General features: G+C 42.7%; 1 protein-coding gene across 1 annotated transcript in view; it reads left to right on the forward strand.

The window, feature by feature from the left end:
• The first annotated feature begins 256 nt into the window (after positions 1-256).
• bsnb (bassoon (presynaptic cytomatrix protein) b) overlaps positions 257-26,124 on the forward strand; it is a 68,702-nt gene continuing 42,834 nt past the window's right edge. The window contains exons 1-2 of the mRNA XM_069678760.1: positions 257-545; positions 9,788-10,178. Of these exons, the coding sequence (XP_069534861.1) occupies positions 367-545; positions 9,788-10,178 (570 nt within the window). The 5' untranslated portion in view covers positions 257-366. The remainder of the gene's footprint in view (positions 546-9,787; positions 10,179-26,124) is intronic.

The following is a 26,124-nucleotide window of genomic DNA, read 5'->3' on the forward strand; positions in this document are numbered from 1 at the left end:
ATAGTCGCATTTTATATATTCATTCATGGTGTGTGGTGATTACCCATCATACAGGTTAGAAAACAAATGAGGGAAACACGTGAAGTGAATCAGGGAGGTCCCGGTGGTCTCAGAGCTAGCCTATTTGCGTGGTGACTTGTGATAACAGATCACCGTGAACGCGCACGTATGAGCAACTCGAGTTCCCACCCATTGCGTCAGCGCGCTCCCTCACCCTCACCGTCAGCGCGCGTGCTCCGTGCGGGATGCTGAATTGTAGGTGATGATGGCGGAAGGGGAGCAGCGCTGAGTTTCATCTGAGTTCTTACCACAGCTGTAGAACCACCTACAACATCGTTTCTCTCCGTCGAGACCTTTCCCGAGGCGATGGGGAACGAGGCCAGCATGGAAGGGGAGGGACAGGCGGGACAGCCCGGCCCCGCCGTCCCTGCAGCGGGGGCTCCGGCTTCCATTTCAGCACCACCGGACTCTGGACAGCTCATCAAGCCGAGCAATGGAGCGCCTGTCGGAGGAAGCGGGGCTGCACCCGGGCCGGGGATTAACAGGTAGCCGATGTAGCTAGGACGCTTCTCCGCTAAAGTGTGGGGAGAAATGAGGGAGGCTACCCGTTTGCGTGGCGTGTACCTACCTAACGTACATCTGTACACGGTGCAGCGTAGATATAGGATCAACCTACTGCGTGGAGATAGACTTGAATGGGTGCTTAATTATTTATTTCAATATCCTTGTCAACACAATTCACCACCCCTTTTGAGAGCCGTTTGTGCTTTTTGGCAGCACCACCCTGTTACTCAACCTCAATTCGGGTCGAAGTCAAATATAATATGCAACGCTTTCGATGAAGAACCAATAATAACGTACAAATAGCTTTCAGCCGGAATTTCTACGCCCGTTTTCACGGTGTTTGTCCTGAGGCATCAGCAGCCAAGTAGCATGAATGAATGAGCGACATTTTTCTCCTCAAAGTGAGGCAGTGCCAATAAAATATGAATAGTTAGGAACAAATACTAATGTCCTCATAGCTGATAAATTAATTAGAGATGTGAATGATGCAAAGTGCACTGGTGCTCACGTTGGAGGGGCTCGTTCGCTTCCATTACAGGCTGATTTCCTGTACATGCCTCGACATGAATGCCAGTAAATACAAAGTCATTCCTCCTGGTGAGGAGACGTCTGTATCCTGATGACAGCGTATGTAGGAAGATGACAAAGCTACCGTCAGATATTGTCATTGTGAGCACAGGACCATAACGTATATGATGCCATAGCTGTCTCACTTATCAGACCTCAATCCAAATCAATATGCAGCTAGTTGTAATTGCTTTTCACTACCATCATGCACAGTCAAAAAGGCAATCTCTCCCAGAAGAGTGGCGTTGCATCTCTCCATAAAAATCCAGACACTGAACCCAGACACATTAGCAGTGCTATGGAAGCCTTGAAGGACAATATTCCATAACTGTGGCAGCTACATATCAAAAACCACACTGTTTTTATGATACAAGCAGATGAAATAGTAGCCTACTCCAAAATCCAGCCCAGATCATTAGTGTTTAATAACATGTAGTCGCCTGTAGGTCTGTATTCTCTGTGTGGGTGTGGAGGAGGAATTACCCTTCAAACCAGATCTGATATTGCCTTAATTACACAGTTCAACAGTTGTAGACTTGCACAAGCAGAGGCACAGCTGGGTCTTATGTTTGCCCAAGCAGCTTACAAATTTTATTTTACCGTCCAGAAACACATACAGATTTCTTCATGCTAAAATCTGCCTTTTGCCATAGACATATCCCTCCTATTGTGAAGTGATCGCAAGGTGGCTAGTTCAGCCACTAGAACTATAGAATCATACACCATTGATAATAATAAGGCCTGCCCATGTTTCTATTTGGAAAACAGCCCTCACTCTTCACCCTGTGGTGTGTTTTTAAAAGCTCATAGCTCCCATGTAACCTCATGATTCTTTCATATCTTTACTTCTCTTGTATCCACCCTGAGGTGTCTCATAAGGCTATGGCGCGTGCTGCGAGGCAGAGAGGGGGAGTATATCATACGGCTGATGAAAATGGTTTTCTTCAGATCACGGGCCTTCGTTCGGTGTGAATCTTTGCCTTTAAATACTCAAAGAACTTGTAAGCGTGTGAGGAACAATGAGACAGTGGCTGGGCTGAGACTGTAGATAGGAGACTTTCATCTTAATTAAAAAGAGTTGCAGCATTTCTGGAGTTTGCCTATTAATATGAAAGGGGACATAATATGCTATTTATAGTACAACCATATTTTAAAGTGACTTCCACGCAGGTATTTTGCTCTATCTTGGACTGTATTATGATTTATTCAGCGCAGTCAGACAGCTCAATCTGTGAGCTCAATGTAGGAGCCCATGAAGCTGTGGGAGTCACCCTAACGTTCTGCACCAGCGTGGTTGTTTTGTTCTCTGATCACGACAGCTTTGACTAAGTGCACAGTCATCCTGACCTGATGACCAGAACTGACAAGCTTTCAGAAATGTAAGAAATGCTGCCTTGTGTTGAACACAAGCTCCGGATATTTCTTATTTATTTCAACAAATTAATTCATGTGCTGCTTTGTTTGTTGTTTAGCAACTGAACCAGTGAAGCGCTGCACCTGCTACGAGCTACAGTGCATGATTCAGTCTGTTCAAAATGTGCCATTAATATCTGCTCCTTTCAAATAATGCAGATAGCCACGTCATATGAATCAGTATAAATCACAATCCAGACACGGCTACAGTCCGTAAAACCCATGAAAATGATGCATACGGTCATGTTCTGAGGCGCAGAGTACAAACAGTATGTCCTCATATTTAATTTAGCTTCAGCTATGAAAGCACTGTTCAGTATGTAGCCTAAACATAGCAAATCGTTATCACAACTCAACAAATAATGCAAAAGCAGCTCTTATTATTTATGACACTATGGGAGCTGCAGGACAGAATATGTAGGGCTGGCATGTCGAGATGTCCGATAGACTCTACACGTTAAAGATGTCAGACGGCAGAGCACGTCAAAGCTTATTAAAGCACTATTCTTCCAATTATAACTTACTTCCTCAGTGTGTTGCATTATCTCAGACGGTAGACGTCCGTCTCAAACATACTGGGACTGAAGTTAGAAGTAGAAAAGTTTGTGCCTCTTGTAAAGTCACATTACAGATGTGTCACTGAGATGAGCAATCATGAATGAATTCTCACAATCCTTAAACAATCTTGATAAAAAAAAAAAAGTTTTTAGTTGCACAATAACATTTTTCAAAAAGTCTTTATCAAGTGATTCTGCAGTATTTACCATCAAAGAAGCCAGAAATTACAAACGTCCTTGCTCTTTTTGTACACCACAAAAAATATTGTTATTTTGTATGAAAAATTTAACTTTTGCTTTATGATGTGCAGTTGAGTGCTGCACGGTGGTGCAGTGGTGAAGTTTGATTCCCGGTTCAGATGAAGTGGGTTTTTCTGTGTGGAGTTTGCATGTTCTCCCCGTGCATGTGTGGCTTCCTCTCCGGGCACTCCGGCTGTCTCCCACAGAGCAAAGACATTCTCGCTCATTAGTGACTCTAAGTTGCCAGTAGGTGTGGGTGTGAGCATCAAAGGTTGTCTGTCTCGATGTGTCAGCCCTGTGATTGACTGTCGATCAGTCCAGGATGTGACCCCGCCTCTCGCCCAATGACAGCTCGGAAAGGCTCCAGCCCCCCCCACGACCCTGAACAGGATAAGCGGTATAGATGATGTATGGATGTACAATTGCTCAAAGACATATGTCATTCAGGCCGCCATTTTTGTTCTGATCTGGAAGGAGAGTCTCAACTTATGATAGCATTAAAATCCTCTTGACATGCAGTGAACAGACTGGCCTACAGTTCATCCTGCCACTGATAATCAAACACAGCTGTAGCACACACACACTATGTGTGCTGTCTCTGGGATCATTGTTTGAGGGCCACTTGTGGATTTGCTCTGGTCTGCATCACATGCCAGGCCTCGTCTGCTGTGACGCGCTGCAAAGATTCTGCTCCACGGCTCCTGCTCGCTTGTTTGAGCAACATGTTTTATTGTCTCTACAGTGAGCTCTCCCTCATCCATGTCTCGGCTGCTCATCAGTTGTTTTCTGAGGGTTTGCCAAACTTGTCTGATAGCGAATGATGAAATGTCTGCAACAGTTGGAAATATGATACAGCCTGGCCTAAAACACTGTGCTCCAACAGTTATTAGTTTAGTGAATATTGTAACAGCTGGGACCTGGGTGCTTTGTTGCCTTGCCTCTGTCAGACTTTTGGATAATTTAAAAACATTGTTACAATAGGTGCTGTGTGAATTCAGCACAAAGTAGCTGTTTGCTGCTTTGAGATGCACTTATCATCATTTCTGACCTTAATCAATTGAATGCGTGTCTGCTAACCTCTGTTCCACTTTCACCCTTATAATAGAGCTTATAAATAGCACATCAACACAGCAAATCTTTCATCAATCAAGGGGTCGAGCAGCCCCATCAGAAATAAAATCTCCCTGCAGAGTGTTTAAAAAAGTTAAAGTGTTCTCTAAAGGAAATAAATCATTACTTTTTTCCATTTCAAAGTCAGAGACCACTGGCATTAAACTTCAGGAAACATCAGCAGTAGCCCCCGCGTGGACGAGCAGACATTTCATGGTAGATTTATTCTCTGCTTGATGCCTTTAACGTCCTTTAACAAACAAATAATGCATCTGGACACGTGTTCAAATCGGATCCATCTGCTACCTTTCTGGTTTGACCTTTAGGTATTACTAAATGGACAGCACAGGATGTGTTTCAGGAGCCCGAGCCACTCAGTTTCATTTTTAGTGGACAGAAGAATAAATCAATATAGAGACATATAGAGTCTCTGTTATATGCACACTGATACAGATGCACTCTGTCAGGCTGAAATGAAGAGCCCGCTGTTTTTCGACTGTTGCGAAGGACATACTCACGAGCCATATGTCAGGGTGATGTTTGAGGATAATAGATTTGTACATATTTTGTACATCATGTTAATATTTTACTTGCACGTGTATTTGTTGTTTAAGACCCCCTCCAGTGAAAATCCAGTGTGTAACCTTGTCAACATCTCCATGTGGTGTTCTTCATGTGCTACAAGACATATCAGGGACAACATAAGCAGTCATCTCCATGGCTGGGCCTGCCTGCTTTTAAACTGCAGTGTACCAATGACAGGCTGAACAACACGTTTTCAGATTGGCAGGTTTGAGACGTCACAAACCTGAGGAGCCAATCCCATTAATGGACAGGGTGACGCTATGCATATCATTATGTGCAACCTATGGCAGCTACTTCAGAGATGCGCGAGCCAGCTGTAACGGCCATCGTAATTTTTGCAAAGTCACTACTGATTACTGAAGTTAACACGACTAATTACTACAGTCAAGCTAGATAAGTTTCAACAAGTTGCCACTAAACGATGGCAGAGACGTGTTTTGTTTTCGCGACGGAGCGGGCGTCTGAAATTTGCATAGTAGGCAGGAAGTTTTAATGAGGGAGAAGGAGGAGAAGCCTCCGAGGTAATTAAACATATTTTGCAGAAAAAACATATCAGACACAATTTATTATTTTAAGCAGAGCATTTTATTTGTCTGAAAACATGACTGGAGCTGCTTTTTAAGTAAACAGTATCAAAGTAAAATAGGATTGGCACTTTGTACACGGGAGTACTTTGATCTCTGCTCTCGGTATCAATATTATCAGTTAGAATTTGGTATCAGGGCGGCTGTGGCTCGGTGGTAGAGTCAGTTGTCCTTCAGTCTGAAGGTTGGTGGTTTGAACCCCAGTTCCCTCAGTCTACATGTCGAAGTTTCCTTGGGCAAGACACTGGACCCCAAATTGCTCATCGGTGTGTGAATGTGATGACTGATTGACAGTTGGGTGCTTTAGGCAGCAGCCTCTGCCATCAGTGTATAAACGGGTGAATGTGACATGTAGTGTAAAAGCAGCTTCGAGTGGTCGCAAGACTAGAAAAGCTCTATTTAAGTGTTGTCCATTTTATTGTTGCAGCTATTACCTGATCGCTATTTGACTTGTTTGTTTAATCTAGCACCAAATCGTGTGTTAAGTTTTGTCAGGCTAGCCGGAACCCTCTGTTTCCAGTCTTTGTGCTAAGCTACGCTAACAGTGTGCTAGCTGGACCGTCATATGTCCTGCATTTGCACAAGAATGGCATTGATCGTCTCCTCTAACTCTCCACAAGACGGAGAATGAATGCATTTCCTGAAACTATTCCTATAAATGAAGCTGGCATTTTGTCAGATGTATTATTGAGGCTGTGTGGAGAATCTAACTCTCTTTCTGCTCCCGTACGATAGAAAGTTTCACAGGGAGCTCCCATTACACAAGATTGGCAGCTTACAAACCCTTAAACCTTTCACTATCCACTTTGTGATAAAGCGAGCAATTTGTAGTGCTTTAGATACAAAGCCACAAGTAGTTCTCCGAGGACTCCCATTTACTGATGTGAGAGAATATCTGAAGAAATCTTCAGAAAAGGTGTCTTCCAGTTTAAACTCCTTTCTTGTGTCTCATTAAGGCCGGCCCGGGGCTTTGCATAAATCATAAAAGGCTCTTGCTTTGCCACTCAAGTGATAATTTGTCATGTGAAAGTGTCCTCTTGCTTGTGATGACATCGGGTGACACCGCTCTGTGTGTCGGTGGTCAGTAGCTTCGGCGCAAGCAGAGCGAGAGTGGTGGTCAGCACACTATCAGGGCTGCATTTGTAACAGTGGAGTAAAGGCTTAAATAGCGCATGCTCTTCCTGATGGGTGAACACTGGACTCCTGCTGAGTGTGGAACAAGGTTGAGTTGTGCAGAAGCTCCAGTCATCAGGCCTGACTCATAATTACTAACATGCTCTATTTGAATTCCTTTATTCCTCCTTTATTTCTCCCTCTGTGAGGCAGAGCTGCTGCTGAGGCCGTCTTTGAAGATGACGGCCATGACAAAACAAGGTCTAAGTTGTTATGACAGCGGAAATCCTCCATTTCTATTTAACTGTTGCCGTGAACGCTGGAGGGCATAGAGAGCCAAACCAAAAGTTTACAATACAGTCGTCTGATACGGGAACTTTAATTCATCCTAAAAAACGTCGCTGAGGCCAGAACAGAAGCGCTTCAAAGAGGGAAAACAAGCCACAAGGAGCACTTCACAGAAACTGATAGAGGCTATATAAAATATTCAGCATATGCGTCTCTGTTGGCCAATGTTTTGAGTAGTCTGATATCACACTTGAGCAACAATAAAATCTTTTAATGGCATGTGGACCCGGTGCATCCCCCAGCTGAAGGCTTCCAAAATAAAGCACTCAGGGAGGAGTGCTGCTCCCTCTGAAATTAAGTCAAAGATAGCGATATGAAAAGCTCATTGTAATTATGTAGTTAGATTGAAACGTGTAAGCTTCATATTTACAGTGCTGGGATAACATGTTATCAGGTTGACTAACGAGGTCACACACAGATGAATCATTGTTTCCCTCATTCACAAAAAGGCGGCAGCGCTTACCTTTAAAGAGAAATGTGAGTGCTGATGTAAATGATGGCTGACAAAAGAGAGATGAAGCTGAAAAGCAATTAGAAATATTCTATGAAGGTGCGTGTAAAGGTTAATCATTGTCAGTTTAATTCATGCAATATATTACTTCCAGCCTTGAGCTTGTTAAAATGTGTAAGAATACAAAAAAGGTTAAAGGTCATTTGTCAGATTCTCCATGAGATGATTTTACTTTTATACAACATCATGTTCTTATTGTGCGTGAAAGTTTATCTTTTCCCTTGAATATGACAAGTTTAATCCAAACTCAAGGTCCGTTTACTCACTTCAACCGCATCTGACAACCGATTTTTCAGAGAAGTGAGATGAGATTCCCGAGTGGACCTCGGGGTCTGACTGTTTTGGCTCAAGGCTGGACACAGGAGGGGAGACCACACGAGTTAAAGACTGGAGGAGGAGAGACAACATTATTACATTGAGCATAAGCAGAGGTTAAGTGGCAGAGCAAAACAATGAGGGACAGTACCAGAGGTGGAAGTGACGAGTGCTCACGTCTCTATAATTGAGTAGCATTTTCGTGTACTTGTACTTTTTAAGTTTGTAAGTTTTTTGTTTAACTAGAAACAGTCGTTAGATTGCTCTCTTCAAAGCCACCAGACTCCATTAACAAGACTAGCTCAAAACCTAGTATGTGGCTGACCGCATCAGGTCAATGTGCGCTTTTGTGGGCAATGTGTTACAAGGACTGTCCTTATGAGGCCGATGACAACGTGTTTGAAAGCAGGTGCGCGCTGAGGACGTAGGTGAGGACGGCGGAGGAGCAGCGGAGGAGCAGCCCCGCCTACTCCCCGAACAAAGTATCCAGAGCCGTATAGACAGAGAGTCACGTCAGTGGAGGTCCAATATGCTCCATGATCCGCCATTGTGATGTCGCAACCCTCTCTCTCTATGGCTCTGAAAGTACCATCACTCACTCACTCACTCAGTCACATACAGACCCATGTGTAGGGCTGACCCGGCGGTCAGCCAAAAACAGTAATTTTACCTTGCAGAACACGGGACTCGCTGGTCTACTGCTGCCTCGTTTCACGTTATAGCACACGTAAGTTTGGAACCGACCTAACCCTTTAAAACACCACACAATAACACAATAACAAACTAACCGATCGAGGCAGCGGTAGACCATCAGCAGCTCCCGTGTTCTGCCTTGACTACAAAGCACTTACAAAATGATAAGGTTACCAACACTTAACCACTTACCAACAAGCCTGATCCAAACAAAAAAATAGGTTATTTTAGTTATGTAAGAGAAAAACATTTAAGGCAAACTTAAGCTGAACTTATATGGAAAGAAGTGAGGCAGGCCAGGTGAGCCAAATGTCCTGATGACCTGACTCCGCCCACCAGGCCGCCGTCCCTGGATGGTGAGGCCTGCTCACAGAGGCTCTTTCCAAAGCAGCTGAACAGAAGTCAACGTGGGCTAAACTATGGATCCCTTTTTCTCTCTTAACACAAACCTGTTCTCTCAGGTTTGCACATGTTTACCTTCTAATGTCAAACTGTAAATGCAATTTAGTCGTTCTCACCGAACAGAAATTCTAATCGCATCACATATAACACTGACGTCTGTTTTCACTCTTTGATGACCTCTGTGAAAGGCAGGTGAGGAAAGGCAGGAAGTGAGGCAGAAATCCAGTTTTGTAATTGTGCAGGATGATGTGGAGTTTCATCATAGAGAAACTCTTCTTCTGATGCAGGTGGAAAGTTGCTATGGAGCTAGCACGGGAAAGATTCTTTCCCAGGTGTTGCAGGAGAGGATGTAAGGTTTCATGACTATAGCTTTCAACCCGAGTTGGTAAAGTGAATATAAATAGTTTCCTGTTGCATTACTGGAATTAAATGTACTTCTGGAATAGCATGTGAGGCAGCACCGCAGTAAAGAAGTGCTGTTATTTTTGTTGTTATCTAGCTAATGATAATTAAGTACATAACAGATAAACAGATTAATGATACATATTATGATGCTACCTCTTGTTAGTGTTGTTTTAGGTCATTGTGCAATAATTAAGGAAGTTGGAAGACAAATCTGTTCTTGTGCACAAGTGAACCATGAGATGTGTCTGAAGTGTTTTGGTTGTATCAGAACAATTTGGCTGCAGAAAACTGTTTTAAAAAAATGGAGTCTTTGGCTGATGTTCCCTTAACATATGCAGGTCTAATATCCGTCTTTGTGTTCTCTTTATCCTCTCTACCAGACCTCCTCCGTCAGACCCAGCACCCAAAGCAGGAGTCCAGAGCGGACACGGGACAGGGGACAGGTTGGCCTCCCATGACACCCCTCAGCACGCTGCGCCACAGGGAGAGCAGGGCCAGGGTCATGTGGCCAGGAAGAGTCTGCAGGTGGATTTGGGGAGCAGCAGGACAGGGAGGTCCCCCTCTGTGTCCCCTGACCGAGGCAGTGTTCCCACCTCCCCTTATTCTGTGCCACAAATTGCACCCATGCCCAGCAGCAAACTGTGCCCCGTCTGCAAAACCACCGACCTGATGGGCACCGGGGACGACAAGCCCAACGTCAACACCTGCACACAGTGCCGCTCCATGGTGTGCAACCAGTGTGGCTTCAACCCCAACCCTCACCTCACAGAGGTAAGCAGCGCTGCTCAGCTTAAATTATAATGTCAGTGTTTTAATTGTTACATTACAGGCACATTTTTCTATTTTCCTCTCAGTGTTATATACACCCAGCGAGCCATGGTATACGTAAACATAGTAACAACAACAAACATATTCAGCGACTGCTGTGGTTTGTTCACATGGAAAACAAAAGCATCTAAAACAATACTAAAGTTGTCGCAAAAAAAAGAAACAAAAAGCTTTTGTGTAATCAACTGAACAGACTCCGAATGAATTCAGGCATACTGTGTTATAGCCTGCCTGAAGGCTAAAGAGAAGAGAAGGAATGGGCTGGCTCTCTGATGTAGACTTACAAAGTATATGTTTGGCTGAATGAAGCATGTAGAAAAATCTAGTTATTTGAAAAACCTTCCCACGGACAGCCAGGATGTTCTTCTTCAAAGTGCTTGTGATCAGAATGATAAATCCTGCCTGAAAACAGGACCACGCTGCTTTAAAGCCCCTGTAAACCCACATCCACAATAGCCATATACATCATTTTAGATTTATATACATAATAATAACCTCCTACAAAGGTTTGGAAATAAGTTACAACTGAAACAGAAATATTATCTTTCAGCAAATTGAGCGTGGTTACGCTTGGGTTAGGAAAATGGCGCAAATAGTTCTGCACGCAAACACAGGAAAAGACTGGTAGTAATCTGGTTGCGTTAGTGTCCTCTGTAGGCCAAGTACTGACAACCAGGCGTGTTGACTGTTGACTACAACAGTCAACTTTTGGCTGAAGGAGTCGTTGGACTGTTGATGATTTATTTTCTGCAGCAGGTGTTGCCTCGGCAGGGGGAGTTTAGCTAACTATTAATATAGCACTAGGTAACGCTACAGAGCTATCATTTAGCATCACATTCATAGCTATGAGAACAAACAGGGGCATCTCAGCTAACGTTGCATGTGTATGCTAACTGCTAACTGTGATATGGTTAGCAAAGCATGTTGTAACTCGTAAATCATTCAGTGACCAGTTAAAGAGAGTGTATTATGCTGTTTCACATGTTAAGACATATATATAATTTAAAAATGTTGGATGTCCAGACGAAACGTGGGTGAAGTTTCAAATCTGTTGGTAAAAGTATGTTGGAGTAATCCCCAGGCTTCTCAGCTCAGTCTGCAGGCTGCTGTGAACGTCAGGTTTCACACTGTTTTTTCTCGGCAGGCTTCGGAGAGAGCTGGCCAATCAGAAGAAAGTTGGCTTTTAGGGGCGGGGTTTCTTAAAGGGACAGAGCTGACTGAGTGGTTTCAGTTAGAGGCTCTATGAGGGCCTGCACAGAGCACCAGTGTGAGAAAAATTATTGCTAAAAATTAATTAAATTAAATTATGCTACGTTACTCCACAGGTATCAGAGAGTGAAGCTTGAAATTAACATAATACGCCCCCTTTAAAATAAATGCTTTTCTTATAGAAAGCTTCTGCTTCCTCTTCGGATTCTGACTCAGACCACTCAAACAGGGAGCCAGGGAGATGTCAATCAAAATGTGACCGGCCACGCCCACACATTATTGAGAAAATATTTTAAACAGTAAAATGAGCCATTCTTGAAATAGGTTTTATTTTTATTATATTTATTGTATGCTGAATGAGACTCTCAACTTTGATATCAAATGTGTATTTTTTTAAAGACGTTTTAAGCCTTCAGTGTGACTTTGATATCTCAATATAGAACTACGTATATAAACAAGTATGAGTCATGGACACTGGCACTTCATTTACAAGATATCTATTTAAGGCATTTACCATTCATAACACCCATTCATGATGTCTCAGGATTGGTATCATGTCAAGTAGGGACCTCAGTGCATACGTTATATAAAAGTGTGCCATGTATTATTAAGTAAATTAACAGGAGTCCTCTTAAGTGATTGCACACGTTTCCATTTTGTTCACAGTGGATGATTCAGGTGCTACATTGTGCTTTAATTATTGGTAATTAATCCTCGTTGACATTTGTGAGCAATGTCTGCGATGACTATTGTTTTTTTCGAGTTGGCTGTGAACGCCTCACCGGCTGAATTACACAACCTGAAGTGAGGTTATGAATCAGTTTCACGCTGCTTCAGAGCTGTGAGCATCCTCAGCTCCAGCCGTTGTTCATCTTGATTTGTTAAGTGTTTAATGTTCTAGTGGCCTCATGATATTTCATCCCAATGACCTGCTTATCACTTAATACTTTATTGAAGTTCCCGGTAGCATATTGGTCACTTCCTGTTAGCTGTAATGAATCTTGAGGCCCTTATCTTGAGCTGGAGCTATGCTCTTTTAGCTGATGTTACAAAGTGAATGTACACAACAGCTGAACAAAGCTGCATGCATCCTTTCTGACAGGCCCTAGTGAGCATCCAAATCATGCCCAGAGCCTCTCCCAAACAAAGCCTCTAATAACACCCCCACTGACCGCAGAGCACACATATCCCCCTCTTTCACATTCATTCATATGCATCCAAACAGTCATCACTGCTAACAGGTAGCTGAGAAAGCCTATTGCCTTCATCCAAAAATAAATCACTTGCCTAATTTGAATTAGGCTATGCTTCACTGTTACTGTGAGTCAAGTGTGGCTGTGTCATCTGTCACAAAGTTTTACATCAACTCCACTGAGTCATGTTGCAAATTGCAGCCAAGATGCAATGTCAGTTAAGCTGGCCTACAGGCCATCGGAGCAACTGTAGGATGAATAAAAAACGAGGATTCGGGGAGTAAACGGTTTGTTTTTGGAACTTTAGTTGTGTTCATGTTAATGTAATGCTTGCATGAGTGCGTGTTTGTGCGTCTGCGGAGGGAGATTCTGCAGAAGTCTGAAGTCGGAAGTGGTGGGAGATGGAAGGACGAGAAAAGGAATGCGTGGAGCAAAGTGGAGACAGACAGTGAAGAATAGATGGTGGCAGCGAGTGAAGGAGAGCATGGCAGTAAAGAGAACTGCGGAGGTGGATGTTATGGGTATTTTTCAGCTCAGCCTTGGTGAGCTTGTCAGATGCTGACAGGGAGAGAGAGACACAGAGGGAAAGCGCTCAGCCTCTGGAGACCTGAAGATTTACCCCCCTAACCTACTTAGCATGGATCGGCCTTTTTGCCTCACTGCCGCAGATCAAACAGAACCTTATCGGCCATCAGATAAATTGATGATGGCCAAAGCGTTGTTGGAAGGAAAGGTGACGATAATGCTGGAGATGGTGATGACTGGAATTACGATTACGGCGATGGCGAGGACAAACCTGCTGAAGAAGATTATAAAGGGAAAAGTTCCCCTTCAGCAGATCTCGTTACGCTCAAATGGAGACACACTTTGAGGATCTTCAAGGATCATAACTGTTGCTTTTGTTCATGCTTGTTTTCTTTTAAAAATAGTATCTTACTTATTGCAGCTCCAGCGTTGTCCTTTTAATGAAAACACAAACTCAGTCCCTGTTCACGCCTCGCTCCGTGTGAGCTGTGTTTCTGTTCATAAATGTTTTACAGACACCGATTGAACTGTCCCAGATTAAAGGGATAATATGAGCAAAATCTGTTGTTGGAGAGGATTGTCCCTCAAATTACAAAGAGATGGCAGTGCTGATTAAAATGTTGCTAACCCTGGGCGTTTCCATATTTGGAAATATTAGATTATGCTTATTCAGCACAGAGTCCCAAATGGTATCAGGAGCCTGGAATCAAAAGCATTCTGTAGATTAGAGCAGGAAGCCACCGTCGTCATGACGCCTGTGCCTCTTCATGTGGGATCTTTTGAGGATTTTAAACCTGTTGATGGGAAGTTAGTGAGACTCAGACAGCGAGCAACAAATGGGCGTAACATGCCTGTTTATATGAATATGTATGTTACAGGGCTGTCGTTCATGTTTAAACAGTGAGGTTTATTTTGACATGTGCTATTACGTAGATAACAGCTAGATAGAAAGATATTGCTTCATGTTTAGTTATGAAGAAGGTGTTTAATTAAAAACTTTGTGATGAAAGAGGGAAAGAAGAAAGCCAGACAGAGACAAACTGAGAGACTAGAACAGCAGAGAAAACGAGCACTGAGAGGTGGTGAAGGCACCGCAGACACTCCCCACCCCGACAGTGTTCTCCCACCATCATACAGGGGAACATCTGCTTTATAATTGGACCAATTTCTATTTATAGTCTTACCCTCCTTCTGTCTGCGGCGATGGCCCGGTCCTGAGAAGCCACAGCTGAAGATAAAGAGAGAGAGAGGAGACAGAGCGAGAGAGAAAAGCATCATTATAAATGATCCATAATAGTGTTTTCATACTAACCCGATGCAACGCTACAGCTCCGAGCGCTGCCAAACAAAAACACTAAATGTAGGAATTGAAAATAACATAAGCTTTTCTTTATGCCTTTTGGTGCTCCTCTACACGACGAAGGCCTCGGCGTCGCCATAACGGATGGATTTGAATCGTTCTTTGTAAAAGTCATGTCATGATGGCTTTTTAATGCTTTTGTTTGAAGAGTGGCTTGCAACGGCTTCTTTCTCTTTTAACCAACAATCCCACAAGCTGAGTAATGTTTCAACAAAAGCTCCCACACAAAAGACTCTGCAGAGGCGCTCTATATATCTCCTCCTCCCCGATAGAAATACATCAGGTAGGAGGCCATGGTTGACAATGTTGCACCAGAAACATTTAGCTCCAAACCAGAAACATGTGGCAACTCTCGTGACTCCCGAAAGCAGTGTTTCACATGTTAAAAGCTCAAACTAAAAATTATACTATGCCTATAAGTCACTTAAGTACATATATATATATATTAGAAATGTCCTAGAAATGTATGAATATTTTGTAGTATAAAGCTGCGCTAAACAATAAATGGAAAGGGGTGGCTTTTAGTGCCAAAACCTTGGATAATTATAACCCTACATCAACTTTCTGGCGTATTTTAGCGTCTTTTAACTCATTCTTTTGGTTCATTGACCTGCAACTTTAAAGTTTTGCTTCAGTCAAAAGTGGAGCAAGTGGATAGTTTCATTAAATCCCAGATAAACCCAGTGTACTCTACCTGCGAGGCACCAAATGGCAGACAGACAATGTTAGCAGCTAGCTAGTGAGCGTACTGTAGCATTAGCGGCTAAATGCCTGATTTGTCCCTCAGGAAGTAATGAAGAGATAAAACTAAGCTGAATATTGGACTTATATATATCATGTGTTTGCAGAAAGTGTAAATAGGCAACATTTTGCTGACACATTTTCTAAGTTGATATATTGCCAGTGTAGCATTGTTAGCTTGTTCCGCTGCCCTCAAGTGTTCCATTATTTCTGCTTTAACGTCGTCCCTTACAGGTAAATATAGAAGTTTGAGTGAAGTCCATAAATAGTGCTAGTAAAAGGCTTTCTAGCTGTGACTAGCAGCTTGCATGAGTCACTCTGCTGGTCAGTCATTCGGATGTTTCATCTCTGTCCTCCTGCAGAAGAATCTCTGCACACGGACAGCTGTGGGATACACACTTATCGTTAGAGACCTCTTAGTTTCTCTGCTTGAGACAGAGGCTCTTGGACTTTAATGTTGCCTAGCTTTTCATCCCAAGGCCGAAAATTGATTTTCTCAAGCTGCTACAGTAACGTCAAACCTGAGGGAGCAAGCTGTCTGTAGTTTCTGTAAACATTCTGCTACTTTTTTAAAGTGTACTTGAAGGCAACATTGTAGGTTGTAGTAGTAGTGTAGCCTCCGGTACAGTGTTTTTTCGGTTCGGTTTGAACATTACCTTGTGATTATTTCTTCAAGAGACTTCCCGAGTTGTTGTCCAGAATGCATACTGTTTAAATTACATTTGGATTTCATGTCTGTAGCAAAAAGAAGTAGAAATAAATATGAACTAAGATGATGCGGTCATATCATTGAAGGATAAGTCCATTACACCTCGAGGGAGCCACAGCCTGGTTCCTAATCCCCTCAAATTAATTCAAATATGTAGCATCAGACATCTTTAATCCCTCTCTAACTTTGTATTACGTGGCACAAGAGATTCGGTGGCTTTCAGATCCGTCAAAGAAGAAGACAATGAGGTTGTGTGAATCTCTTACTAACACTGGCCTGAGCTTCATGTGTGTTAAAGTTAATGCAAGCGAATGAGGGCACTGGTGGTCATGGATTAACTAAATCTAGAGTGTGAGTTCTTGAGATTTCAACATTTTAGCTCTTGTTCTGAAGAGGACAGGTTTTAGGAAAATTTGGGACTGAAGTCGACTGAAGACTGGATTGTTTGGTTTCTTTATTTCTCTCGCCATGAAATAGACGGACCATCTCTCTGAGTTGTGGCTCTGTCCTCTAAAAGTTTGTTGCTGGAAGTTGTTGAAAAAATTTAATAAGTGACAAAAAAAATAATAATTTGGTTTTTGTGTCCAACTGCTCGCCATCAAAGGTTTTGCAGTAAAATGAGACGTTTAATTATTCGCAAGGACAAAGAGAGTCAGAGTTTCATTCTTGGTTTCCCGCCAGTAACAAAGCACTGTGATGTCAGCCTGCCTGTGTATCATTTGCTGAGTTAGCAGCAGGGGCTGTGCTTTTCAGAAGTGATTAAAAGGTTGGACCGTCTAAAGTCTAAAAACATGCACGTTATTGTCATCTGAGCAGTCCGGCCCTTTAAGACGACACCTAATGATCAGGAAATTAGACGTATAGACTCCAAAAACAACAAAGCAATACTCTATATAATATAATTATTTGAATGTTTTTGTCGTTTTTTATCTGCAAATCCTTTCTCATGTTGATAAAACACAGGAAACATTAAGACCATGTTCATCATATAGAAAACATCCGTGTTTTTGTTCCCACAGTGCACCAGGCTGCACTCACAGTCTGGAGTTTCAAGTGGACAAACAATAACTGGGTCAAGAATCCATCTGAGACACTACATGCTGAATTTTGCATATACCAAAAATATTTTGCAAGGAGAACTTCCACAGACTAAATCTGGGACACTGGTGTAATTATTACACCGCAGCTCACTTCATTTAGAGTGCAAACTCGCTGCAGTCAGCTGGGCTAGATCTGCAGCACGGAATCATCATCATCCTCAATGTGTTTAGAAGGAGCGCCTGAGTGTCTTTAGTCCATTTTATGTTATACAGTGAGACAGGTAGACACAGTCATGGGACTATGCTGGGACTTGGAAGTTAGTTTATGTGCAACAATGCACCTTGTGATGTATTTTTATTCTGCCTGTGCTTCAGGTTAGGAGTGAGTTTTTGCAGGAGGCCCACTGCTTTTGCAGTATTATGGACTGGGTGTCTGTGGCGACCTTCATGGAAAAAATCACAAGCGGCGCCCAGTTAGTGACGCGTTGTCCATCACCCAGCAGTGGTTAGTCTGTCAGAGAGGGTAGGCGGAGCTAAGCGGCTGCTTTTCTGGTCTCTGCAAGTGTTGCGAGTAAACAGTAATCTACTATGGCTGAACAAACAAAGAAAAGATCGATGACTACAGATACAACTTCAAAAATAAGAGAAAATCCAAAGAAAAAGAAACAAATTTGACGCTCAGATGAAGCAAACAGTCTAAAAAGGAAAGCGACCGTCAGCGAGGAAAATCAAGACTTGAGCCAACCGTGGACGTCACACATGCAACACTGTCTGGATATCTTAGAAGTGTGCTCCCGCAATTACTGTTTATCGCCAAAGGTGCCGCCAAAGAGAACGAAATCTTCCAGATTAGCTTTAATTCAAAAGTGCTTATTTCTTAACTCTCACTTTTTAGGCTTTCCACATTCTTTAAAATTGGACCAACAATAAGGATCAAACTTTTAACTTTGTTTGAGAATATTTTGTTACATTTTTTGCATATTAAAATATGGCCTATCAAACTACAAATATAAAAAGTATATCCTATCAGATGGGGGGAAAACACCTTAATGTGATAACTTTAAAGCAATGAAATACAAAACCTGTAGAGAGGTATCTTTGTCTGTACTCACTGCTCTTTGAAAGCGTATGTATTAGCTTATGGTAATAGTAATGTGTATGATTTATGGTAATGAGTTATCATTTTGCCGTCCATTATCCAATATCTTCTGCACTTAACAGCAATATTCTCTAGCATCACAGCTGCACAAAAGAGAGCCTAAAAATTACAGCTGCACATCTGTGACACCACCTCCACACAACACTGAAATGCTTCATAAAAGTAAGATCTTATGCAGGGATACAGTATTTTTTTCTCGCACATGTTTATGACACTCGGATCATGTGTGCACGACTTTCCAGAATCCTTAGTTTCACCCCAGCACCCAGCTCACCTCATGAGAGACCTTCAATAAACAGCGAGAAAAGAAATTTAACACTGATTTCCCCACAGAAACTCATAATTTCCCTTTTTTAATGAACTTTTAGAAATAAAACTGTTGTCTTTATCGAGATTGTACTTGTGCAGCTGTTTGCAGGACTGACTGAGTGGAGAGAGCAGAGGCAGAGAGAAAGACTGACAGAGGAGGGGAACGAGGGGAAAAAGAAAGAGAGAGAGAGGCATCGGGAGGAATTTCAATGTCTTGTGGCCCAATTTGCAGGGAATTGATAAACCGCTGCATTCCAAGCATCCTGATCCCCAAACTGCAGAGCTCAGCTGCTGTACGCGCTGCATGGTGATACCGCAGTGTGATCTCCGAGACGGAGCTTCTGTCCCTGTCGGCAATCTTGTTTGGTTGAAGTTTGATTCTGTCTCCGAGCGAGTTTCTTACCCAGCTTTCCTGGGGAATGATGGAGTGGAGGATGATTCATACCTGTCAATAAATGAAAAAGTGGAGGAGAAAAAGTGGGGAAGTTTGAGCAGCTGGGTGATGTATACATCTTTTAACGTGTTTGAGGGAGGGTGTGAGAAGCACAAATCTCATTTACCTCTCTCCTTCGCTGTCACGGTTTTCTTCTTCTCTTCACACTTTCACTTCCATTCAGAAATAGTTGTTGTTAGTGGGAGGTGGATGTAGCATGGTGTCCCCTGACCATTCCTAAATGTGAGTTAGTCTGGAACCTCACAGTTCATTGCAAGGGATGTTGTAAAAGGGCGCTGACCAAAATGCCTCTTGGCGCTACGACAACGAGCAACCAATCTTGTGATGCAGCAACAGGTCGCTAAGTGAGGTAGCTAGCTTTTTTTTTTTTTACTCAGTTGGTTGGTTGGTTAAGTAGATGCCCTATGTAGAGAAGCCTCACTGATTGAGTTTGACTACTGGACAAAGAAAAAAAAAAAGGATTATTTTTCTGGCCACTTTTGCATTTCTTGATAGGAAAGCTGGAGATAGACAGGAAATATAGTGTGAGGGGGGTGTCACATGCAGCAAAGGGCCGAGTCGAGCCTGCTAGCGCTGCGTTGAGGACTGTAGCCCGCTCTACCCACTGAGCTAAACCAGCGCCCCAGGTAGCTAGTTCAAACATGCAGTTTATATGGCATTTATATGGCATGTCATTTCGCAACACCTGATTACATAGCCGATAAAGTTGATCCGATACCGATCAGTATTGGTATCAATACTAGGGATAGACCGATTATCGGATTTTTAAATACGACGGCCGATAAGAGATCAATTTAAAACTGGGTTATTTTGGCTCTGATGCATATGCTCAAAGGCATTTAAACAAAGTTAAGTGTTGGAGTTTGTTTTCAAAATTTTGACGCCGATATTTTCACTTTTACTGCAAATGAATATCAGCTTCAAATATCGGTTATCGGGCTCCTTGACTACTAATAATCGGTATCGGTATCAGCCCTGAAAAAACCATATCGGTCTATCTCTAATCAATACCAGTATTGGCATTGGCCAATACTGCCTAAATACTGCAGTATCGGTTATCAGCAAGTACACCGATCAATACTACGATCTGAAACCATAATTTACACCCACCACAAAAAATCGACACATTTTAAATTACCATGTGATGATAACAAACAGTAACAGTGCAGAGAGTGGACAGTTAATGTTAGCAATCAGTGTTTTTCCTGCAATAATATGTATTTTTTAAAATGTTCTAATATTGGAGGAGTACTCGGCCGATACTCAAGTCAGGGTATCGAAATTGATAAGATTAAAATTAAGATTAAGATATAACTAGCAGTTATAACTAGAGTTACACAAAAGTTCAAGCATACTAAAAACAGTCTGCACCAGACAGGTAAACAACCTCACACAAATTAATGCCTGCACATACGTCCGTCCACACACACACAGATGGCACATACATGCACGCACATTATGTCACATATTGCACTAAACATATATAACAGGAAGGAAATCATCTCCACTAGCCAACGCTTAGCCTTTGTACGTAACATGAGCATGCCATCTGTTCTCTCTTTTAGCCGACTAAACAATCATTCATTCAAATTAAAAAATCCCATCTTAATCGTTTATTCAAACATTGTTGATTGGAGCCCTCGTTGGCGTTGAACAGTATTAAATCTTACACAAATCAGCAGGAAATTCGCAATGTAAACATGTGTGTGCCTGTGTTGCCAAGGATGCTCTGCTCTCATTATTTGATCCATATCCAAGTCTCTGCGGGCCCTCGCTGCTAAAAGGTTCTATTTCTGGCAGCAAGTCGTTGTTCCTCATGAAGCCACGTTGCTCGAGCTTCCTGTTGGCAGTCACTGAGTTCGCGCACAGCTACGGGCCGCGGTTCCCGGCTTCTGACCTTTTGACGTGTATCATGGCCACCGTACGCACACGCACACATGTACAAGCAAAGGCAGGAATTGGATCCGTGTAAGAAAATGATGAGAGGCATCAGATGGAGCTGGAGGAGGAGAGATGTGATCTGAGGGACGCAGATAAGAAGGAGAAATAAAGACGAGTGAAGGAGAACAAGATGGAGGGTTGCAACAGAGAGCGGAGAGAGAAGGAGGACAGGAGACAGAGTGTGCAGCGCGCTTGTTTTCTGCTGATACAGATCAGATTTCATAAAGATCCACATGATTGCCTCATAACAAGGGGGACGCAGAGAGGAATGAGAAGGAGAGATGAGGCGGAGGCAGGCAGAGACACGATGAAATTGATAAATAGCTGCTTGCCCTCCCTGCAGCTGCTTTCTTTGTTTTTCCCGTTTGTTTTTTCCCCATAGGGCTTAATATGATTATCCTAGCTGTAATTTGGAATAAAACAAAAAAAAATCAAGGATGATAATAATGATGGAAAGAGGAGTTCCCACTTGTGCCTCTCTGATTGGATGAGGAGTCCCGTGCTGGACGGTGCTGTGTTGCTCCAGTGTTGGCTTATTCCTCCATCCATATTACTCCCACTGTCCCCCCGGCCTCTCAGTTTCCCTGATTGACAGCGAAAAGGCTCGGGCCCATCCCGGCTGCTGCTGAGGACTGGCAGGGGGCCAAACACAAGGCTTAGATACTGCTGAGCCTGTGACTTACTCTGTCTATACTGACTTACTGAATGACTGACCCACTGAATGACTGACTTAGAGACCCACTGAGAAACACTGTCAGGCAGGTGGACAGGTTAGCAAACACTTTAAAGTAGTAAACAGCACAGTTGTGAATGAAAATATTGCATTCATTCTGTGAAAAAGATTACTTGCAGATCATTGCTGTATGTGATTTAAAAATGGGTGTAGTCATTATTAGTTTGCACTACTGCACCTGTTAAATACACCCAACAGTGATGTCATGGTGGGCATAATTCCCCCTGTCAATCACTGCAGCAGGGGGGTCAGCACAAATTAGATTTTCAGGGGGGGTTAACTTGCCCTTTAATGAGTGGTGCTTCAGTTTCTATGAGGATGCAACCGTCCAGTAGCATAACACCAACTTGAAAAGCACTGCTTCACTTATACTGAAAGCCTGTCACAATTCTGTCTTTTACTTTATTCTTTCTGCCTGACTTTTGCTGTGTCACAATTCAGGGGCTGCAGCCTTCGAAGGAGGCGGTCTACGGAGGATGCGTCATTCATAGCCTGCGTACACGGTTAAAGCCGAACTGAAATGAGACGGTCTGCTCTACGGATTTCCTGTTTGCGTCGCCAGCTGTTCACCCCCTTACCCTTGCGTCACCAAATGTCACTCCTGTTGCCTAGCAATAGGTGGCTAGCGGGCTAACTAGCTAGCATAACTTACGTCACGTAACTTAACCTATTATTTTAAAGAGAATTTGTTTCAAGGGCCCTTTCGTTTTTTGTGTAACGCTAGCTATTCGATTGAGTTGAAACCAAAAACTTTACATTTAAAAGTGTATTCCTCGGCTGGCATCTCATTTGAATTGGCACGCAATGAATCTCAGGATGCATCGGGCCGCGAAGGACGCGCCTGTTGGATCCTTTGTGGCCCAAGAAAAGCAAGACACATTTGTCGGCCGCATCTGAAGGAGTCTTCGAATTGAGACAGCCTTTCGAGGCACCGCTGTGACACAATCAGCCTTCAAATACGGCCTACAAAGGATGCAGTCCCTGAATTGGGACCCAGCTTTTGCGATCACGTTAGCTGTTAGCTTAATTGTGTTTGGGAAGGGAAGTTATTTGGTTCTGTTGTACTTTTAGTCATTTTCAGTAGATCAGGAAGCAGAGGTAGCAGTTGTTCTGAGTTAATGTGTTTGGAAATGATTGAAGCTGACCTTTAAACCACTATTAACAATCTGTCAACTCGATATTTTAAAACCTTAAAATGTTTTACTGTAGCTAGGTACATATCTATCTGTGAAGGGCAAGCCCAGAAACAGTGCTGAGTTTTGAGCCTGTAGGAGCCATAATGTGCTTTATTCCTATGTTGTTGTTTTGTTGCCCACTTTTATGGTTTAATCACTTCCAGTATTTGGCACCTGGGTGTGGTTTCATCTTTATTTACCTGTTTAGTTCAGACAAAAAGGGTTAGTTAGGCTCAGATATTTTTTGTTGACTAATTGTAGCGACTAAGACGGTAAAGTGCCGCGAAGAGGCTAAGTGGGCTTGTTTTTTGTCACGTCACAGTAACGAGCCCACTTAGCCTCTTAGCGGCACCATCTTAGTTACCACAGAGCCAATTCTAGCTTCATAGCAAACTTGTATTTGCAGAATCACACGAGGAACACTGGCCCCAAAATACTTTTCTTTCCCCAGAAACAGACACAGTAAAAAGAAAAGCTGTGAAATGACCTTTCCAAGTGTCACAGACATCCCCAAACTCCTCTGCTTAATCACAGTTTGATCTGTTCATCTCAATCAGATTAGGAAAGTGTCGAGGAGCTGCATTAGAGAACTGTTTTATGCCATTATTAATATCAGAGGAAATCTTTAAGTCCCTATCTGATTGGTCGATTATTTCTCCAACCAAAGAGAAGAAGTTGTCAGCACCACAGTTTTTGGAAACAGACCAGTGATGTAGGCAGGAAGTCAAAGGGTCTGGACTGCACATACCAATGTGGTTTTTGGTGTTCTGTAATGCACCACACCTAATGCTAATGTCAGGGCAGCTGAACACGCCAAGTACATTTTTATATCACTTCATCAAGGTCTTTTTCCACCGAGGGCAGGCAAAATTATCCTCTGTTCAGACCTGTCAATCATCGCCCACATCTCAATTTAAGTCAAATGGTGAATAATTACTCCTGAATAATGAAGTGAAACAAAGAGTTTCAGTCTGATTATCAGGCCACGGCTAAATGAGATGTTATCAGCCGGGGTTAAGTAACTATTTAAGTGGAAGTTTTTTTTTGTGAGTCTTAAAGTCAAACCACAGCAGTGAGTCAGCACTTTGCTATATGTGGAGAAATACTACACTAAAGTTCAGTGACTCATACTACTGGAGCTAAACTGTGAAGTGACAGCTAGCCTGCTAGCTTGTGCAGCTATATTTAACAGGTTATTTGTGGAGCAAAGCTGCAGGCGGTCAATACAAGTTTGCAATCAAAGCCGATTAAAGACAAACCATGACTATTGCACGTTATTACATGAGCACACATCAGCATATTATCACAATAACTAGACCCAAATGTGGTTAGGGGACCTTTAAAGTATTACCTTCCTCTTGATATTCTTTGTCAACACTAAAGTAAAGTTTAGATCGTATATGCACGATCTAAGCTTGGTGGGTTTTGTAGTTTTAACCTTTGTCCACCAAGAAATATTGATCAAGAAATATTGGCGTCAGGATGCTAAACAAGAATGAGATATGTGAGTTCTTTGGTATCGTGACATCGCTAGTCTCCACACTGATGGTGGTGTCGGTGGGGTAAAGAGCAATGTTGGACATGTGGATGGATGTGTTCTGGAGCAGGACTTCTAATAAGCACGGTGGAGGGACCCTTGGGCGCTGAATGTGATTAGGTGAATGTTGTGTAGGAGGGGCGCTTTTATTTGACTGAAATGACATCTGACAGCAGCAGAGACGGACTGTTTTAAACTTTAACAGCGGCGAGACGATTGGCTCGCAGAGTTCGTGACAACGCGTGATTTGTTAAAATGAGGGAGCGAAATGCCCAAAGACAGCTGATGCGAGAGAAAGGGAGAGAGAGAGGGAGTAAATAATGAATGAGTGTCAAGATAGTCGCTCTTCCTGATTGAACTTTGGGGAGTTTTAAGGGAAATTGTTGTGTTTACTTTTGTAACGACAATGAAAACTTACAAGATTAATCAAGAATCTTATTAGGATCATTTGTGCACATAAACAAGGGGATTCTTCGTAGACTGTTTGTTTGTGTGGGTCTGTAATTTGTGTGTTTGTTTGCGTGTGAATCAATCTCATATGGCCACAGGCTTGTGCAGACATTTACGTCCAAAGCACGAGTAAAGACATCTTTCTGCACATTTAGTCCTCTCTTTGCAGCTCTGAGACTGCTTCTAAGCTTAAACCAAAATCTTTATGAATCCAACTTTAAAGCTTTGAAGGGAACTTACCCGCCCAAAGGTGTAAAGGAAAACAGCCGGCGTCCAGGCCTCCCACCTGGCTCTTTGTGCCCCAGACCTCCAACCCTCACACAACCTTTCCCTGACTGCATCTATAATGCATTAAGGCATTATGTAATGACTACGAGCCCAAGACAGCTACAATAGTGTGGCAGCTGTCAAAGCACCAGGATGCCAATTACCACGTATGGCCATGTGCCACCACGTGGGCCTCTTTCTGACTTTCACCTTCTTATGTGCCCATACTGAGCCGAAAGAGAGAGGAGATTGGAGAAGCAAAGACATAAAGGAGATAAAAACAGGAGGATGTTGGGATTTTAATGAGAAAAGGAACAATGAGAGGGAATGTTAGAGAAAGAAAAACGCATAGAAAGACATGAGGGAAGATACAAAATCAGGGTCAGCCATCTTTTATTGAGTTCACCCCATCTGCCACAGTTACTTCACACACATTTGTTTCTGGGTAAATGATGTTTACCAGTAACTGCCCATGCGGAGGCACATGGACGCTTCCTCAATGACATATTTTACATCATTTGCAATCATTCTTTTATTCTATCATTTCCCATACCCGGTTTTTACCCTATTCAGAGCGAGCTGGAGGCTATCCCAGCATGCATTGGATGAGGGGAATGGAAGGCAGCCAGTCCGTCACATAAACAGACCAAGTTGCTCATGTTCACACTCACACCCGAAGGCAGTTTAGAGTTTTTGGTTCATGTTGTTGCTTCTCTTTGGTCAGTGGGACGAAAGTAGAGCACCAAGTAGAAAACTAAGTGGAGTGCAGGGAGGAGGCAAACACTGCAAACAAATAACGGTTATCTTAGCTTAGCATGCTGAGAGAACACAAGAGTATGCAGCTAACAAAATGTGCCTTACAATACCTCTAAAGCTAACTAACTTGTAGTTTGCAGCATTTGAGTCCAAGACGAATTCCACTATGGGGACAATAAAGTATAACGTATTGCGTCGCATCATAACGTATTGTATCATATCGTATCGTGCACTTAGCATTAAAGCAAATAAGAACATTTCCCAATATGTTAAATTGTTTTTCAATTCCTAAACTCTTATATACTGAAAGATGACAAATACATGGTGTAGT

The sequence above is a fragment of the Semicossyphus pulcher genome, unplaced genomic scaffold, assembly GCF_022749685.1.
Source record: "Semicossyphus pulcher isolate SPU_LCO1_2020_fin unplaced genomic scaffold, fSemPul1.0.p SCAF_3, whole genome shotgun sequence".
NCBI lineage: Eukaryota > Metazoa > Chordata > Actinopteri > Labriformes > Labridae > Semicossyphus > Semicossyphus pulcher.